The 19,908-nt window shown below is 39.5% G+C and overlaps 1 protein-coding gene across 3 annotated transcripts in view; it reads left to right on the top strand.

The window, feature by feature from the left end:
- Usp32 (ubiquitin specific peptidase 32) overlaps positions 1-19,908 on the top strand; it is a 159,681-nt gene that overhangs the window by 24,417 nt on the left and 115,356 nt on the right. For all 3 annotated transcript variants that reach the window (XM_037200942.1, XM_037200941.1, XM_028890541.2), the window contains exon 2: positions 8,579-8,706. In XM_037200942.1, coding sequence (XP_037056837.1) covers positions 8,579-8,706 — 128 coding nt within the window. The remainder of the gene's footprint in view (positions 1-8,578; positions 8,707-19,908) is intronic.

The following is a 19,908-nucleotide window of genomic DNA, read 5'->3' as shown; positions in this document are numbered from 1 at the left end:
TTAAAACTTTGTTAAATTTCTTACCCTGATTTTTCTCAATCATGTTTCTTTTTGGTGAAACATATTCTCAAACAGAAACCCCATTGAATTTTCCTTCTTCTTTCTTCACCAGAAAGTGAAAAAGATGTGAAGCAATGAATTGCTTACCGCTGTAGGCTTTCTTTTTAAAAATATCAGCTTTTTCTTTATATTGTGTCTCTATGAACATAAAATATTTTAATAGAACGTTAAAATCAGATTTAGTTTTTTCAGTAGCTTCTAGATTTGAATCATTGAAAAAATTTTACATGAGTTACACTTTCAACCTTTCTCCAGAATAATTAAAAAAAAATAACTTCTTTAAAAGCCCAAACTAACCAAGCATATTTTTTAACCCTTCTAGATTTTCTTTTCAGTTCTCTGCTTATCCTTTTCTTTCTTGCAGTCCCACATTTCATCTCTCATCTTCTCCACCTATAATCCAGGCATTTCTAATGTCTTCCATCCTCTGTGCTGTTGATTATTCCATTCCTGCCTTTGGCCATGCCTTCAGGTCTGTGTTTCTATTTGTTTGTTTTTGACAGGATTTTGCATCTTAGTCCTGGCTGGTCTCAAAACTTGCTTTCATCTTCCTGCCTCTGGTACCCTAGCAACAGCTGAGCTTACAGATGTGCACCACCATGCCAGCCTTTTTCTATTTGTTTGTTGTTATTTTTTAATTTTTGTCATGTGAATTGCCATTTTCCAAGATTCTTTCATATTACTTTCTTCATCTGTATTCCTTTTGTTCCTTATTACTTTGTATAAACTTGTGTTAGGTTGTGATGCATTTGAACTTCCCTGCCCTTTCTCTCTCTAGTAGGTATGTTCAACCCATTGCCCAGGATAGCTGTGAGTGAAGCTCATCACAAATTTGTAAATTTACTGTAAAATTATGTGTTCTTGTGGGGAAAATGCTTTTGGTAACTATTTCACAATTCTTGAGTGTGAACTTTGTAGATGACCACATTGTGTTGCAATGTCAAAAGGTTGGAACATGCCTGCTAAAGAGTTCAGTGTTTAGGTGGGGGTGGGGTGTTGGGCATCAGTTCTCTAAATACTCATCAGGTGATTGTAGTTATGTGGCAGGTAAGAACTATTGAAATGGTAGTGATCATTTCACAATGTATGCATGTTTGAAGAAAAGGGGAGCTGTAGCAGGAATCTTAAAAGTTCTTATTAATAAAATCAAATCCGGGGCCAGTTATTGGGGTGAAATGCTGGAAGGTCAGAGAGACAGAACAAGCCACAGCTAACCTAACCTGGCCAACTTCTCAGCTGATCTTGTTTCCTCAGACAGGATGTTTCTGTGTCCTCATATCCGAATGGCTCCCTGCTGAATTAGTGCTCCAAAACCTGAAGCTTAACCAGGCCAAATGCTTAACCAGCCAAATGCTTCTAGTTTCTGGTCCTCACGCCTTATATATCTTTCTGCTTTCTACCACCACTCCCTGGGATTAAAGGCTGGCTTTCTGGGATTAAAGGTGTGTGTCACCATGCTTGGCTATTTCCAATGTGGCCTTGAACTCACAGAGATCCAGAGAGATTTCTATCTCTGGAATGCTAGGATTAAAGGTGTGAGTGCCACCATTTTCTAGCCTTTGTATTTAGTGGTTGTCTGTTCTCTGACCCCAGATAAATTTATTAGAGTACACAATATTTTGGGGAACACAATACCACCACAGGGAGCTACTAGAATAAAAGTATTAACAGTAACTAACTTGGAATAAGACTCAGATTATTGACACTTTAAAAACTAGGATCAGACTTTTATCTTTGTAGCGCCAATAGCATCCAGCATACTCTTGGCATTATGATTTGACAAATGCAGTTGCCTATTCATTTTTGTGGTATTTTATGTAGCTGTGTTGGTTACTCTGAATGTACTCGGTTTACTTTATTTTTTGTTTTGGGGTTTCACTCTAGCTCAGGATGGCTTTGAACTCTTGATCCCTCTGCTTGTATATTCCCAGTGCTGGGATGACAGATATGGACCACCATGCCTAGCTTTGATAACTTTTGTAGCAGAAATTACGAGACAACAAAATTGTGAAGTACCCCTTAAAAAAAAAAAAAAAAAAAAAAAAGCCAACATAGTCTTACTATGTAGCCCCTGGCTGTCCTGGAACTCATTATGTAGACCAGGCTAGCCTCAGACTTATGAGCATTTGAATACTGAGACTACAGTGTACACCACCACACTCAGCTGTGTATTTTTAAGAAAAATAAGTACCCTCTAAGGAAGTCTTGGATTAAGTGAAGTCTTCACCAGTCCTTGATTAATGAATTAACTATAAGAAGCCCTATTCTTCACTCTTCTGTTATAAGGTAGTCTTTATAAGATGTTTGTATATTGGTTTCTAAATGACTTTAGTCTCTAACTATGTAGATAACTGTACTAAACATAGAAAATAGATGTGCTTTATGCTTTGAGCAATACTAGGTCTAGAGTAACCTGTAGATAATGTAAATGTGGCAGAAGTATCAGATTAATCTTTGGTGTCATTCCCCCTCCCCTTTTTTTTAATAGAGTGGAGGCCCAGTTACATACTAAGTATGTGTTCTACCCCTGAACCTCTCCTCCAGCCAGAACTTTTGGTCTGTGTGTGGAATTTACTATATAGCCCAGGCTGGTCTCTAACTCCGATCTTCTTACCTTGGCCCCCCAAATGCTGTGAATAAAGGCATTTGCTACCATGTCTAGTTTGAGCCTTTAATCTTTTTTGTTTGCTTGTTTTGTTTCTTTGTTTGAGACAGTCTCTCTGTGTAGCCCTGGCTGTCCTGGAACTCACTCTGTGGATGAGGCTAGCCTCAAAGATCTGCCTGCCTCTGCCTCCAGACTTTTGGGATTAAAAGTGTAAACTATCAGGACAGGCTGGGCCTTTAATCTTTTAAAACCAGTGACCTCTGGCTTGCTTCTTTAATGCAATGTTAATTACTTGTGAAGTGTTTTTTTTTCTTTTTCTTTAATTTGTTTGTTTGTTTGTCTTACAATGGTACTGGGAACAGAACCCAGTGCCTTTGTGTTTCCTAGATAGGTACTCTACCATTGAGCCATACTTGCTTGTAAAATTTATTTTTTGTAGGGAGATTGCATTTACTATTTTATGGACTGTTAATGTGCGTTTAGTGTTGTGAATGCTCAGTGATGTGACTTAACTGTCTTTAGACAACACTCATGTTCAAATCTAAAGCAATGATGAATACTTTTTTTTTTTTTTTTTTTACAACATATGACAGTTCTCTTTGTGTGTGTATACCTGCAAGGAGGCCAGAGGAAAGCATCAGGGTTCCCGTTCTGTCACTTTCTGCCGCCTTGTTTTCTAGAGACAGGGTCTCTCATTGACCCTGGAGCTCTGCTAGCAACCAGCAAGTTGCATACAAGTGCATACAAGTGCATGCGTGGTTGTGCCTGGCTTGTACATGGGTACTGCAGATTCAAACTGAGTTCCTCTTGCTTGTGCAACAAGTGCTTTTATTCACTGAGCCAACCTGACAGTTTTCTCTCTCTTTTTAAAGTGAGTTTTTGTTGATTGTTAGTATTGTTTGTATGTATAATGTATATGTATAGGGTGCAGGGATTGTGCACATGTGCCATTTGCACGTGGAGGCCAGAGAACAACTTTGTGGAATTGATTCTTTTTCTTCTATCATGTGGATCTGGGAATTGAACTCAGGTCATCAGGCTTGGTGGCAAATGCTGAACTATTTCACTGGACCCTGGCAGCGCTCTCTCTCTCTCTCTTTTTTTTTCTCTCTCTCTCTGAATGTCTCTGTAACAGCTCTGGCTGTCCTGGAACTTACTTTGTAAGACCAGGCTGGCCTCGACAGAGATCCGCCTACTTCTGCTTCCTGAGTGCTGGGACTAAAGGTGTGTGCCATCACACCCAGCTGGCAATTCTCTTTTGATAGTCCTCCTTTTGCTTTTGCTTTTTCCTTTCCTTTATTTCAGTGTTTGTTTTGGGGTACTGCTGGGGATCCAACCTAGAGCCTTGTGCGTGCTAGGTGGGAGCTATTACTGACTTAAATTCTGAATTCCAAGTCTTTTTTTTTTTAAAGATTTATTTATTGCCGGGCGTTGGTGGCACACGCCTTTATTCCCAGCACTCGGGAGGCAGAGCCAGGCGGATCTCTGTGAGTTCGAGGCCAGCCTGGGCTACCAAGTGAGCTCCAGGAAAGGCGCCAAGCTACACAGAGAAACCCTGTCTCGAAAAACCAAAAAAAAAAAAAAAAAATTATTTATTTATTTTGTGTTCTATATGGCCTGCATACCAGAAGAGGGCACCAGATCTCTTATAGATCATTATGAGCCACCATGTGGTTGCTGGGAATTGAACTCAGGACCTCTGGAAGAGCAGTCAGTACTCTTAACCTCTCAGCCATCTTTCCAGCCCCCCAAGTCTTAAAATTACCTTCCTAGCCCTGCAGTGAACTTTTGTTTGTTGAGACAGGGTCTTGTTTCTCTCTCTCTCTCCCCTCCCCCTCTCTCTTCCCCCCTCTCTCCCTCCCTCCCTCCTTCCCTCTCTCTCCTCGAGACAGGGTTTCTCTGTGTAGCTTTGGGGCCTGTCCTGGATCTTGCTCTGTAGACCAGGCTGGCCTTGAATTCACAGAGATCTGCCTGCCTCTGCCTTGTGAGTGCTGGGATTAAAGGTATGTGCTACCTTACCTGGCAAACCAATACACATTTATGCATTTTCTGTCTACTGATTGATTAAATGTTGGTGTAATATTTTGAATAAATTCTTTTTTTGTTTTTAATAAATTTGGACCTATGGCCACATTTTAACGTCTAAAATATTTTCAGTCTCTACAGTAACTTTGATCTTTTTGTTGATGGACATTGTTTACTTATTATAAACACTTTAAAAGGTTTCCTCCATTATTAGTGAATAAATTTATTGATCATCAGTTTTATGTCTTCATTTCATAGTGACTGAACCCTTAGGGGATTTAACCCAGGCCTTGAGAATGCTAGACAAGTACTCTCCTGGTGAGCTGTAGTCCTACCCAAACATGCTGAACAAAAATGAATAGTTTTTCAACTAATTTGTAACCAACAGTGGAGCTTGCCATGTTATATTCTAACAGTCAATTTCCCTTTGTTTCCACTAGAGCAGAAGCAGCTTAATTTGTTGGTAAAGCCATTAATGAGTTGTATATCTTGAAGAAATATAGTTGTAGTAGAAAAGTTTTTCTCTCTAAATGCTATAATTAATGACATGAGCTTTGTTTTGTGTTCTGTTTTCACATTTAAAAATGAAGTACTTAGTTGGTATATTGTAGGTTTTAGTAAGTCCAATTTCTAAAGAGCTCTGTTTGAATTATCATATTTTTTTTCTTTTTTAATCATTGCCCTACATGTTGTTGAACCTGGAACCCTCCCTGCATATGATAAACATTTATTGAGTGATTAGCTGTGTGCCAAGACCTTTTCATCTTTATCTTGCTGGCCCTTTATACCTTGTGACTGCTTATCAGGAACTTTTCTGGCCTTTGGAGACCATAGTTTTTGGTTCACTGTACTTTTCATTACCAATTTTCTTCACCATTCTTTTCCTCTATTTTCTTCCTTCTTAGACATTGTAAACTTTGGTTTCTTTCAGGTTTATGCTTTTTATCTCTATTCTGAGGACTCCCAACAAACCTTTCTGAGCTTTAAACTCAAGAAATTAAAAAGCAAGTGTAATTTCCCGAAGTTTGCACATGTCTTTAATAGAGCTGACTTTTATTTTGACTTATTCCTTTTGCCTCCCTCCAAGTTTTCAAGGGTAGAAGCTTTGTGTTGCTTTAGACTGCTCTTCTCAGAACGGACCCAGGTCTGCTGACTTTTCTGTCTGGGTATATCCCAGACTTAGTGGAGGTTTGTTTTTTTGCTGCCAGGTTCTGTCCTCTGCACTTGGTGCCTTGTCTCTGATTGGCCTAGAGTGTGTCTGAGTTGTGGTTGATTGTATTCCTCCTTCTTGGGTGTCAGAGTAGAGTAACTGTGACTTGATCTTCACAGGTGGAGGTTTATCCCCCCCCCCCACACCTCTCTCTTTTTTTTTTTAACCTCATTTTGCTGTAGTGGCATAAGATATAACTCCACACTTTGAAGTAAAGCCTTCTTTCTGTTTGGTATGCTCTTGACCCTTTTTACATGGTTTCACCTTTAAAAATTAATGTAGGGGACTGGAGAGATGGCTCAGAGGTTAAGAACACTGGCTGTTCTTCCAGAGGTCCTGAGTTCAATTCCCAGCAACCACATGGTGGCTCACAACCATCTGTAATGAGATCTGGCTCCCTCTTCTGGCCTGAAGGGACACATGCAAGCAGAACATTGTATACATAATAAATAAATAAGTCTTAAAAAATAAAAAAATAAAAATTAATGTAATTCTCTTCTGCATCGAGAAGCCTTTTTTGTTTCTTCCAGCATGAACCAAAGCAACCATTTATGTTGAACACTTAATATTGAAGAGTATTCATTTCTCTTTAATTAATTAATTTTGTTAATTAACTACTGCTTGTGTGTGCCTTGATTTTTGTCAACTTGACACAGCTAGGGAAGAGGAAAATTCAGTTGAGAAAATGCTTCTATTAGATTGGTCTGTGGGGAATTTTCTTGATTAATGATTGATGTGGAGGGCCTAGCAAACTGTGTGGGTGACGTTATCCTGGGCAGATGATCCTGAGTTATATATATATAAAAAATTAGACTGAATAACCCATGGGGGCAAGCCAGTAAGTTGAGCTCCCCCATGATCTCTGCCTCCGTCCTGCCTCCAGGTTCCTGCCAATCAAAGACAGTGCCCGTGCATGATATGTGTTGACATGTAGCCTGTGTCCCATATCTTGTGTCACAGTCAGAGAACAACTTTGTGGAGTTGGTTCTCTACTTCTACCATTATTTGCATTATTAGAGAGATCAAACTAATATTACCAGGCTTTTGCAGCAGGCCTTTGCCCACTGAGCATCTCACCAGCCCTTTTGTCTTTTTAGACAGGTTGTATAAAGTGAAAGAAGTCTTAGATGCTGAAAGTAATGGCATGCATAATTTCAAAAATTCTTTTTTTTGATATTTGTGTGTGTGTGTGTGTGTGTGTGTGTGTGTGTGTGTGTGTGTGAGAGAGAGAGAGAGAGAGAGAGAGAGAGAGAGAGAGAGAGAGAGGTGTATATGCAGTATATATACCTACTTGTGTTTAGGGGTGCTTACCTCTGTGTGTGCAAAGGCCAGAGGAGCGTGTCACATGCCCCTTTGTATCACTTCCTGCCTTATTCTTTTGCAGTAGGGTCTCACTGAACCAGGACATGAACTTTTTTTTCTGGCTAGCAAGTTCCAGTGATCCTCTTTTTCTGTCAACCCCAGTACTGACTGGAATATTATAAAAGTGTAAGGGACCACACCTAGCTTATTGTATGGGTGCTGGGATCAGAACTTCCTCTTAATTGTGTAACAATGCTCTTAACTCTCCAGCCTGGTTCTGAATATATATAATCATTGTATTATACACATATATCCATAATTAGATTTAAAATATGTGTGTAGGTATGTGCATGTTAGTATAGGTGCCCAAGGAGACCAAAGGTATTAGCTCTCCCTGGAGCTAGAATTACAGATAAGATTGTGAGTCACCTGACAGGCAAGAATCCAAACTTGGAGAGTGTTCTCCCAAGATACATACGTACTCATGGTACAAATAATGTACTTTTGTTACAAAGGAAATGCATACGTTAATGCCAAAAGCATTGATGTCGGAATCTAATGCCATTTAGTTTACCTGTGTTTGAATCATATGCTACTTTTTGTTTTCCCTGGCCTGAAAATTTGTGTGCATATGTTAAGGTTTTGTCTTTTTATTTAAAATAAAAATTTAAGTGTATGGGTGTTTTGCTCGAATGTATGTTTGTGTGCCAAATTGTTGCATTGCCTGAGCAGACCAGAGAAGGTGTCAGATCCCCTGGGTTGAGAGTTACAGATGGTTGTGAGACTGGAGTCTTCTTAAAGAGCATTAAGTACTGTTAACTGCTGAGCCATCTCTCTAGGTCCAGGGTTTTTATTTTTTGTTTGTTCGTTTTTTGAGACAGGGTTCCTTTTTGTAGCCCTGGCTGTCCTGGAACTTGTTTTATAGACCAGGCTGGCCTCGAACTCAGAGATTTGGCTGTCTCTGTACTGGGATTAAGGGTGTGCAGCAGCAGCAGCAGCAGCAGCAGCAGCAGCAGCAGCAGCAGCAGCAGCAGCAGCACCACCACCACCACCACCACCACCACCACCACCAGGCCAGACAGTTTCTCCGTGTAGCTCTAGCAGTCCTGAAACTCATTTTGTAGACCAGACTGGCTTCAAACTCAGAGATTCCTTTGCCTCTGGGATTAAAAGCATGTGCCACCATTGCTGATCCATTTTTAAAAGACATGGCCTAGAATTTGCCATGGAGCTCAAGTTGGTCTCAGACTCCATTCTTCTCTGAGTCTCTAAATACTGGGAATATAGGTGTATGCCCTCATCTGACTGTGAGGAGCTAAGTTTTGAAAGCCTTTTTCCTTTCTGGTTTCTTACCATTTTCTGTTTCTGAATTGTAGTTACAGATGTAGAGCTGAAACGACTCAAAGATGCCTTCAAGAGGACCTGTGGACTCTCATATTACATGAGTCAGCACTGCTTCGTCAGGGAAGTGCTCGGGGATGGAGTGCCTCCTAAAGTTGCTGAGGTAATCTTTATGGGGCTGCGTTCTTCTTGTAGTTGTCTACCAGTTTAAATTTCTTTTTCAAAGTTTTTTTTTTTTATTTTTCAAATTATTTTAATTCTTTTTCTGTTATTAAATGTTTTCTTTTGAGACAGGGTCTGACATAGCTCAGACTGGCTTCCAACTTACTGCGTAGCTGAGGCTTGCTTTGAACTCCTTGTCTGGGTTTATAGCTTTAAACTACCCTCCCTGTGTTCTTGTCTTTTTGCTTTTAAAATTTTGTAGGAGTCTTCAATTAAAAGATTTCCTTTTCCTCGCCGGGCGGTGGCGGTGCATGCCTTTAATCCCAGCACTCGGGAGGCAGAGGCAGGCGGATCTCTGTGAGTTTGAGGCCAGCCTGGGCTACCAAGTGAGCTCCAGGAAAGGCGCAAAGCTACACAGAGAAACCCTGTCTCGAAAAACCAAAAAAAAAAAAAAAAAAAAAGATTTCCTTTTCCTCACAGTTATTTTTTTGCTGAATAAGCAACAGGTCCTAGTTTAAATTTGTTGTGTTCTAAAGGTTGAGGGGGAACACTAAAGAGTCACAGGTTTGCATTTTTGGTGGTTTTGTAACTGATATATAATAATTATAGATTGTTTATATGATTTCCTCCTTATTTTAAATGTCAGTTCTGATATTAATTTTTTATGTTGTATGTTTTATAAATTTTGTATTGAGTGGAGTTGAGTCTGTAGAATTAAATCTTATAAATGAAATAAGAGCTTATTGGAACTTACTTAAATTCTTATTTAAATTGTACCAAAATGTTTAAATAAAATATGCTAAGCTTGTAAGTGTTCTCTTCCTTTTTTTCCCTTCATATTTTTGTTTTTTGAGACAGGGTTTCTCTGTGTAGCTTTGGAGCCTTTTCTGGAACTCACTCTGTAGCCCAGGCTGGTCTTGAACTCACAGATCTGCCTGCCTCTGCCTCCCACTGCTGGGATTAAAGGCGTGTGCCACCACCTCCTGGCTTAGCATTCTCTTTCTAAAAATAATATTTATTATTTTGTAGTAACTACACAGATGTATTGTTATTCTAAGTATGACTCAGGGTAAAATTTATAAAACAATAAAATTTATAGTAAGAATTTTAAGCTTGAGATGACATATGGAATTTTAATTCTCTGCTTTATTTTTTTATTGTTTTTAGCAGTTTTTTTTAGATTTTTTTTTTGGGTGTGTGTTTTGAGCATTTTGCCTGAATGTGTGTATGTGCACCACATATATGCCTAGTGTCTGTGGAGGCTAGAGGAGTGTTCTTAACCATTGAGCCATCTTTCCAGCCCTCCCCCTTTTTTTTAAAAAACTATTTTATTATTATTTATTTATGTATACATGTGTGTTTGTCCATATATGTGCATGTACCTAAGATTAGGGCCATCCCCTGAATCTGGAGTTACAAACAGTTGTAAGATGCCTGATGTGGGTGCTGGGAATTGAACTCTGGTCCACTGCAAGAACAATACATGTTCTTAACCACTGAGCCATCTTTCCAGCCCCAGCCCCTTTTCTTTAAAATAAACATTATTAAAAAAAAAAAATAGCCCAGGACAGCCAGGGCTACACAGAAAAACCCTGAGGTGGAGGTGGGGGATTCTTTCAGATGGTGGTGTCACATGCCTTTAATCCTAGTACTTGGGAGGCAGAGGTCAAGGCCAGCCAGGTCTACAGAGCTAGTTCCAGGACAGCCAGGGCTACATAAAGAAACCCTGTCTCAAAAAAATAAAATAAATAAATAAAAAAAAAAATCAAATAAACAATTCACATCTGCTTTTAATTACTGTTGCATATTTTTGTCATTTATATAATAGATATTACATTTGTTTTTCTTTATGTATGTATTTTGATTGAGGATATATGTTGTTTTATAGCTCTTTACATTTATTGTATAAAGTATATTTTCTTGTTCTGCCATTAGTTTAGATTTGTGGCAGCATTAGAATTTTTCCTGTCTGTTTATTGGGCTCTGTTTTAGCATGAGCTTCTATTCCTCATATTCTTGCTTTCCTTAATAAGTTTATCTTGAGTGCTGTTAGAGTACAAAAATGTTGGATTTATAATTTTTCCATTTCAAGATATAATAAGTTATTTAATACTATGGTATGACCTGCCAATTAGAAAAGGAGACATAGCCAGGTATGGTGGTGCATGCTTTTAATCCTAGCACTAGAGAGGCAGAGGTAAGTGAATCTTTGTGACAAGGCCACCCATGCCTACACTGTGAGGCCCTGTCTCAAAAATTAATAAAATAATGAAGTGACTTAAACAAAGTTGATAGTAATTAATAGAAAATGCTTCCGCTGGGTGGTGGTAGTGCACGCCTTTAATCCCAGCACTCGGGAGGCAGAGGCAGGCAGATCTTTGTGAGTTCAAGGCCAGCCTGGTCTACAGAGCGAGATCCAGGAAAGGCACAAAGCTACACAGAGAAACCCTGTCTGGAAAAACAAACAAACAAACAAAAAAACAAAAAAAACCAAACAAAACAAAAAAGAAAATGCTTCCAAATTCAAAGGCTGTTCAGCTTTTTTTCCCCTCTCAGCTCCTTTGCTTAAAGTCAGAACTGTCTCATGTTGCTAGAAAAAATTTAGGTCACAGTATTTTATCTCCTTGGATTGTATATAAACATCTACTGTACACATACCTAAAAGCAGATTCGTGTCTATTTTCAAATTGGGTTGTCTTTTTGTTGGATTGTAAGATTAGATATAGGTCCTTGTATAAGATACATGTCTCTCATTAGTTCATGGTACCTTTTGAATCACAAACTTTTAAATTTTGGTGAAGTCCATTTATCACCTGTGCTGTTCCTTCTTTTTAAGAAGCCATTGCTTTATTTAATAGTACAAAGATTTACTCCTGTATTCCCTAAGAGTTTTGTGCTTTTAGTTTTCATTCATTTGGTATTAATTTTTGTATATGGTGTATTAGATCCAAGTTCATTCTTACACATGTGGATGTGGAGTCACAGTCTCAGGATTCCTTGATGAATAGACTATTCTCTTTTCATTAATTGTTCTGGTAGGGCCAGTGAGACAGCTCAGCAGCTAAAGACACTTGACTTGTCCTGATACACTTGTTGACTATCAATCAATCATAACATTTTAGTGTAAACTAGCTGGGCGGTGGTTTCCCATGCCTTTAATCCCAGCACTTGGGAGGCAGAGACAGACAGATCTCTGTGAGTTCAAGGCCAGCCTGGGCTACAGAATGAGTTCCAGGAAAGGCGCAAAGCTACACAGAGAAACCCTGTCTTAAAAAAAAAAGAAAAAAGATTTTAGTGTAAACTAAAATCTTTATTTATGGCTGGACTGGGTGGCACACTTCTTTAATTCCAGCACTCAGAAGGCACAAGCAAGTGGACCTCTGTAAGTTCAAGGCTAGCCTAGTATACAAAGTGAGTTCCAGAGCAGCTAGAGCTACACAAAGAAACTCTGTCTCAGAAAACAAAACTAAGTAAAAAAACCTTTATTTAAGAATTATAGCTCTCGTCTGGAGAGATGTCTCAGTGGTTAAGAGCACTGGCTGCTCTTCCAGAGCTGAGTTCAATTTCCAGCAACCACATGGTGGCTCACAACCATCTGTAATGAGATCTGGTGCCCTCTTCTGGTCTGCAGACAAACATGTAGGCAGAATAGTGTATACATAATAAATAAATAAATCTTTAAAAAAAGAAAAGAATTATAGCTCATTGATTTTTTTTTAATCTTGTACCAATGTCACATCTCCCCCCCCCCACCAATTGTCCTGATCACTAATTTTGTAGTATGTTTTAAAATCAGAAAGAAAGTACCATTCTTTCAACTGTTCTTGTAGTTCAAGATGGTTTTGCCTATTCTAGATTCCTTGCATTTCCATAAATATTTTTTAAGATCAGCTTACAGTTTCTGGGGGGGGGGAGGAAAGGCTGTTAACTTGATAGGGATCTGTAGATTCATTTGGGAGAATTATCATTTATAATTATGTCTTTTGATCATGAAATTAGAATGTTTCTTTAATGACATTTTAAAATATTTTCAGTATATAGCATATACCTATCAACCAAACAGCTCATGTTTATATGATTAAATATTTTTTAAAAAATTGTCTTCTAAACTTTTAAAAAAATTGTGTGCTTGTATATGTGTATGTGCACATGTGTGCAGGTGTTTGCATAGGCCAGAAGAGCGTGTTGGATCCCCTGGAACTAGACGTACAGGTCGTTGTGAACTACCAGATGTGGGTGCTGGGAACAGAACCATAATCCTGAAAGAGTGCTTAACTACTGAGCCATCTCTCCAGCCCCTGAAGGAATTTTTTTTGGTTTTGATTTTCAAGACAGGGTTTCTCCATGTAGTTTTGGTGCCTGTCCTGGATCTCGCTCTGTAGACCAGGCTGGCCTCGAACTCAGATGTCCACCTGGCTCCTCCTCCTGAGTGCTGTGATTAAAGGAGTGCGCCACCACTGCCTGGCTGAATTTTTAAAGTCTATTCTATTTATTTGTATTTTATTTTAGAGTGTACCTCAGTGTGTGTGTGTGTGTCTGTGTCTGTGTGTGTGTCTGTGTCGGTATGTGTCTGTGTCTGTGTGCCCCCACCACAGTGCATATGTGAAGGTCTGGGGACAACCAATAGGTGTGTGCATATGTGTGATAGAGTTTTCAGGATTTGGTTCTTTTACTTCCACCGTGTGGTTCCCAGGAAAGGAACTGTCAACCTGTCACTCCTGACAGCAGATGCCTTTATCTGCTAAACCATCCCATTTTAACATTATTTTTATTTATTTATTTATTTTTTATTTTTTATTTTTTTGGTTTTTCGAGACAGGGTTTCTCTGTGTAGCTTTGCGCCTTTCCTGGGACTCACTTGGTAGCCCAGGCTGGCCTCGAACTCACAGAGATCCGCCTGCCTCTCCCTCCCGAGTGCTGGGATTAAAGGCGTGCCCACCACCGCCCGGCCATTTTAACATTATTTTGTAGTTGGCTGTACTGAAAGGACTAATAGTGGGCAGCATTTGCTTAAATTATATTGTGAGTGGATGGAAAGCTTCTATTTCAGCTCTAAATAGTAATTTCAACTTTGAAAAATTTATGTTTGAAGAATAATGTCTTAGTTTTCCTCTTTTTCCTCTTTTCTTTTGCCTTCCATTCCCCTTCCCATGTAGCTGCCTGGAACTTGCCCTGTAGCTCAGACTGTTCCTGAAGTCACTGCCTGCCTGCTTCAGTCTCCCCAGTCCTGGGATTATAGTTGTTACCCATCTGCCCAGCTAATAACAGTGTTTTAAATAGTTAAATATTACTGGGGCATTTTGGCATTAGGCTTTCTCACTTTTTTGCGGGGGGGGGGGGGGGGGGGGGGGTGGTATTTTTTTGTGGCGGCTCGGCGCCCACAGGTGACAACACTCCAGCCACCTTCCCCAACCAGGCCTTCCCAGCCGTCCTGGGGCCGGTCGTGGTGCACCGCTATGGAGGCCTTCTCACTTTAAAGAAGCATGATATTGAATATTAAGATACATTAGGCTCATCGTAGACAGTAGTCACAATTTACTTATTTTACTCTTTGTTAATTATTTTCCATAGCCATAGAGTGCCCCCTATGGGCCTGGTTCTGAAAACAGGTGACTAAAGTTGTAGCAAAGAAGCCTGGTGTGGTGGTGCTTACCTTTGTTTTAGTTAGGATTACTATTGCTATGAAGAAACACCATGACCAAAAGCAAGTTGGGGAGGAAAGGATTCATGTGTCTTCCACATCACAGTTCATCATCAAAGGAAGTCAGGACAGGACCTCAAGCAGATCAGTAACCTGAAGACAGGAGCTGATACAGGGGCCATGGAGGAGTGCTGCTTACTGGCTTATTTATCATGGTCTTCTCAGCCTACTTTCTTACAGAACCCAGGATCACCAGCCCAGGGATGGTACTGCCACCTTCCCATATCAATCACTAAGTAAGAAAATGCTTGCCTGCAGCCTGAGGTGTTTTGTTTGTTTGTTTGTTTGTTTTTGTTGTTTTTGTTTTTGGTTTGGTTTGGTTTTGGTTTTGGTTTTTGGATTTTGGTTTTTGGTTCTTGGTTTTTGGATTTTGGTTTTTGGTTTTTGGTTTTTTGAGACAGGATTTCTCTCTGTGTACTTTTGGTGCCTGTCCTGGATCTCGTTCTGTAGACCAGGTTGACCTCAAACTCACAGAGATGTGCCTGGGTCTGCCTCCCAAGTGCTGGGACTAGCCTGAGATCTTATTTTCTCAGTTGAGGTTCCCTTCTCTCAGATAACTCTAGCTCGTGTCAGGTTCACATAAAAATTAGCCAGAACAGCCTTTAATCCCAGCACTTGGAAGAAAGACACAGGCAGATTTCTTTGAGTTCGACACCATCCTGGACAACATAGAAAGTTCTAGGCCAGCAAAAAAAAAAAAAAAGAAAGAACAGAACAGAACATTTATGGGGCTAAAGAGGTGGCTCATTGTTAAGAGCACTGAGGGCCTTTCTAGGGAATCCAGGTTTGATTTCCAGCACCAACATGAGGGTTCATAAGTGTCTGAAACTCAACTCAGTGATCTGAGATGAGGGCACTCTTCTGACCTTCATGGTACCTTAATGCACAGAATATATCCAGACAAAACACCCATGTACATAAAAATAAATAAATCATTTTTTAACATTTTGGCAAAGTTGAAACATAATTTCTTTCTTAGTTATTATCAAGTAGAGCTATGAAAAAAGCCATCCAGTTAAAGTAGTTAATACTGTGTTAATAATTGGCTATTACCATAAAAAATAAAGATAAACACATTTACAAAACTAAGTGGGACTGGAGAGATGGCTCAATGGTTAATGGTACTGACTGCTCTTCCAGAGGACCCAGCACCCACATTGCAGCTCACAAGTCTGTAATTCTAGTTCCAGGGGACTCAACACCTATGGCAAAACACCAGTGCACATAACAAATAAAAATTAATTAATTAATTGGTTATTACAAGGCACGGTCACCATTAAAAGAGGAGTACCCCCAGCTTGTAGCAGGTTTCCAATTAGGTGATTAGTAAATCTAAATTACTAGACTCAAGTTTGGTGGTAGATAGTATATTTATAGTGTAAGATCTTCATATGGCTCTTTATATCTTTCTTTGATGAGACTCCATCTTTTTTTTTAAACTTTAAGAGTAATTGATTTCTTTGGGCATTTTTATGCTAGGCTCTTTAAAGTTCTTGTCTAATACCTATAGTATCCATGTCATCAGTTTGTTGGTACTATCGGTTATTTCCTAATTGGTTAAATATTTTTCTTGGTCCTTTTATGTTGAGGATTTTTGGATTACAGTCTAGATATTTGGAATGTTCAGAGATTCTGCTTCTTGGACATGTTACTGTGTTTTATCAGATCATGATGACTGTGACTCAGGATATAGCTTTGTACTTGCCAACTCTTGCTTGCTTACAATGTCAGTTACCTCTCCAAAGCCTGTGCAGTCCTATTTGGATTTATCCCACAGTGACTAGTCCTAGACTCAGTTTTAGTTCAGACTGGTTTGTCTTTTAGGGTTAGGCAGGCCCAGGGATTTTTCTGCTACTTCCTCGCCTTAGTGTTCACATTAATTTTCCTTTTCTCTGGAACTCCTATTTCTAGTTCTGTCAGAGGTGGAGACTTATTGAGTCTGCTGTGCCACACACTTCTTGAATTTATCTGTATCCAAGGAGGAGATATAGGGACAAGGAAGACAGAGGAGGTGAAGAAGAAACGGAAATTGATCTCATTCTCTTAGGACTGTAGTAGCTGTGATTAGAGTCTATGGTAGACTAAATAATATCTCCCAAAGATTTCCAGATCCTAGTTCCTGGAAGTTGCATGTAGCATATGTCTGGAATTCTGGGAATCTTGGATGTTTGAGAGTTTCAAGTTTACTGCTTCTTACCCTATGTGAAAATTTTCTTTTTAGAATTAGAGAAACCCTTACTTTAGTACCATTGGTAGATTCATGTAGTCGTGTATTCTTGGACATTTGCTTAAATGTCAGTTTGAGATATTCTTCAGATTACTTTGAAAATTTATTTTGTGGAAAAATTATTCTAATTCTAATAATAATGAAGATAATTATTTACTTTTTGTTTTGTTTTGTTTTTTGAGACAGGGTTTCTCTGTGTAGCTTTGTGTCTTTCCTGGAACTCGCTTTGTAGACCAGGCTGGCTTCGAACTCACAGAGATCCGCCTACCTCTGCCTTCCAAGTGCTGGGATTAAAGGCGTGTGCCACCACTGCCCGGCGATAATTATTTACCTTCTTTTGTTTTGTGACAAGTGAAGCATTATAGTTGCTCTTGTGATTTAATCAAATAAAACTCTGTTGATAACAATGTTTTATACTGTCACAGAATTTATTAAGTCTTGATTTTCTTCTTTCTCATATTTACTTAATAGTTCAGTGATAGATAGTGTGTAGGTCAGTACAAGGTACAAGGTCAGACCATGAGCTGGTATAGGTTTAAAAAGAACAGCCTGAACTTTCCTGCCTTTCACTTTGGAAGGACAGGTCAAGGTAATAACTATTATGCACTGTAGTTTGCTTAATACTTGTTTAAATGGGACAGTTTTTTACTGTATGACTCTTGCTTACTATGAATTTTACATTTAAGAAAATAGGAGTGTTGCTTAGTAATTAGAGCAGCTTGCCTTAGGGCACTGAGAGAGAAGATAGGGAGACAATGCTATTAGATTAGGTATTTTTCTGTCTCAGGGGCTTGGGAAAAACTTAAGAAAGTAGCCTAATTTTCCTTCATAACTGGGAGGATTATTGATGGGATGAGGAAGATAGTGTGTGCCAGTGTGGGTTGGTTGGTTGGTTTGGTGGTGGCAGTTGGCGAGCTTTTAGTTTGCAGCAAGCCCTCAAACTTTCTATAGAGCAAGGAGTAACCTTGAACTACAGCTGATCCTTTGTTTTTTGAGTGCTGGGATTCAGGCGTGTACTACCATGCCAGATTTCCAGAAGTCTTTTACTACTACTATTTTTATTTTATTTGTGTGTGTGTGTATGTGTGTGCACACATGAGCTGTCTGTGCATGTATTAAGTTCTGTGTAGTTTTTATAACTCAGTCCACATCTGAACTTCATAGTTTGATAACCTGTGTTTTCTGTTGAAAGGAATAGGCTTCTTGGTAGAGTAAGACAGTTGAAACTATATGTGGTATAGTGTGCTGCTGTTGAGCCATTGCTTTACTCCTAGCAAAGTTCCTTTGGTTCCTGGTTCTCATTGGGTTGGGTTTGGAATACTTATGACACTGTTTTGGATATTGGATTCCCTCATCCAAGTATGTTTAAAGATCCTTTTGTTTGATACCCCAGAGAAACCAGTAGCAGCTTTATTTTACTGATACTTGGAAAGCTATGTATTTCAAAGTGTTTTTTTTTGTTGTTGTTTTAACTGAAGTATAATTCCTACTACTAATTTTCATTGCATTTCACCCTCTCCCGTCCCCTTACTGAAGGTCAAGACTATTTTTGTAATAATCACCAGCCCATATGTTTGAAGGACAAAGTATTCATTTAATGTCCTTGAACTGTTTGCCATCAGTGACAGTATTAGTTACTTTTCTGTTGATGTGACCAAGTACCTGATAAGAAGTAACTTAAGGAAGGAAAGTTTTATTTGCTTTATAATTTCTCCATTATATGGAGAAAAGATGGCAGCAGGAGTATCAGCATGCCATTCACATTGTGTCTCCAGTCAGTAGGCAGAGAGACATTGTAGCATGAATCGTAAAAGGTCTTCTTAATAAAAACAAACCTGGAGCCAGGTACTGGGGTCAACGATGGAAGATCAAAGAAGCAGAACAAGCCACAGCCACCTCACCTTGCCAATTCCTCAGCTGATCTTGTTTCCTTAGACTGGAAGTCTCTGAGTCCTCATCCCGAATTAATCTCAGCTGAACTGCTGCTAAAAGCCTAAAAGCTTAACCAGCTCTAGTTCCTGGTCCTCACACCTTAGTTATCATTCTGCTTCCTGCCATCACTTCCTGGGATTAAAGGCACGAGTCACCATGCCTGGCTGTTTCCAGTGTGGCTTTGAACTCACAGAGATTCTGATGGTACTCTGCCTCCCAAATGATAGCATTAAAGGTGTGTGTGCCACTATTTTTTGGCCTCTATGTCTATCTAGTGATTATTCTGTCCTCTGACCCCAGATAAGTTTATTAGGGTGCACAATATATTGGGGGACACTATCACCACAAGACATGAGTACTGGTGCTCAGTTTTCTGCCTCTCTTTCTATTTAATATTCATCTCTAGCCTGTAGTATGATACAGACCACCTTCAGGATGGCTCTTTCCTGTTCAGTTAGACCTCTTAGGAAATGCCCTCACAGACAACCCCCGAAGTATCTCGTAGGTGACACTAAATTCATTAAGGTAGCTTTTTTTTAGGGGAGAGGGGGTGAGCAAAGTTTCTCTGTGTAGCCTTGGCTGTCCTAGAACTCACTATGTAGACCAGGCTGGCCTCCAACTCAGAGACCCGCCTGCCTCCGCCTTCCAAGTGCTGGGACTAAACGTGTGTACCACCACCACCACCACCACCACCACCACCACCACCACCACCACCACCACCACCACCTGGCTAGTTCGTCATATTAGCAATGAAGACTAGCCATCATGGTGCATTTTCTCATTATATCTATATGTTTATTTTTAATAAAGTTTTATTAAAATGTTAATTATATGCAATAATGGATTTTTTCTTAGATTTTCATACATGTATATAATGTATTTTGAGCATTCATTCCCCATTATCCTCTCTTATCCCCGTGCTGTTCTACTGATCTCTTTCCTCTTTCCAGCTAGTCCTTTTTTTTTTTTTTTTTCCTAGACAGGGTTTCTCTTTGTAACAGCTCTGGCTGTCTGGAACTCGCTTTGTAGACCAGACCCACCTCAAACTCAATGGAATTCACTTCCCGAGTGCTGGGATTAAAGGTTTGTGCCACAACCACCTGGCTAGTCCTCTTATTCTTTAATTTTTTTTTTTTTAAAGATTTACACACACACACATATGCTTGTTAGTATGTATACCTGTGCGCATTTTAGTGCCTGTGAAGTCCAGGTCCCCCAGATCTGGAATTACAAGCAGTTGTGAGCCACCTAACATTGGTGCTACCAATACAACTTGGGTTATCTGTAAGAGCAGCATAGCTCTTAACCTTAGAGTTATCTCTCTCCAGCTTCCTACCTTAATG

This window comes from Peromyscus leucopus, chromosome 8b (genome assembly GCF_004664715.2).
Source record: "Peromyscus leucopus breed LL Stock chromosome 8b, UCI_PerLeu_2.1, whole genome shotgun sequence".
Taxonomy (NCBI): domain Eukaryota; kingdom Metazoa; phylum Chordata; class Mammalia; order Rodentia; family Cricetidae; genus Peromyscus; species Peromyscus leucopus.
Note: the sequence above shows the minus strand (reverse complement) of the source record. Positions and strands in the feature narration are given on the sequence as shown.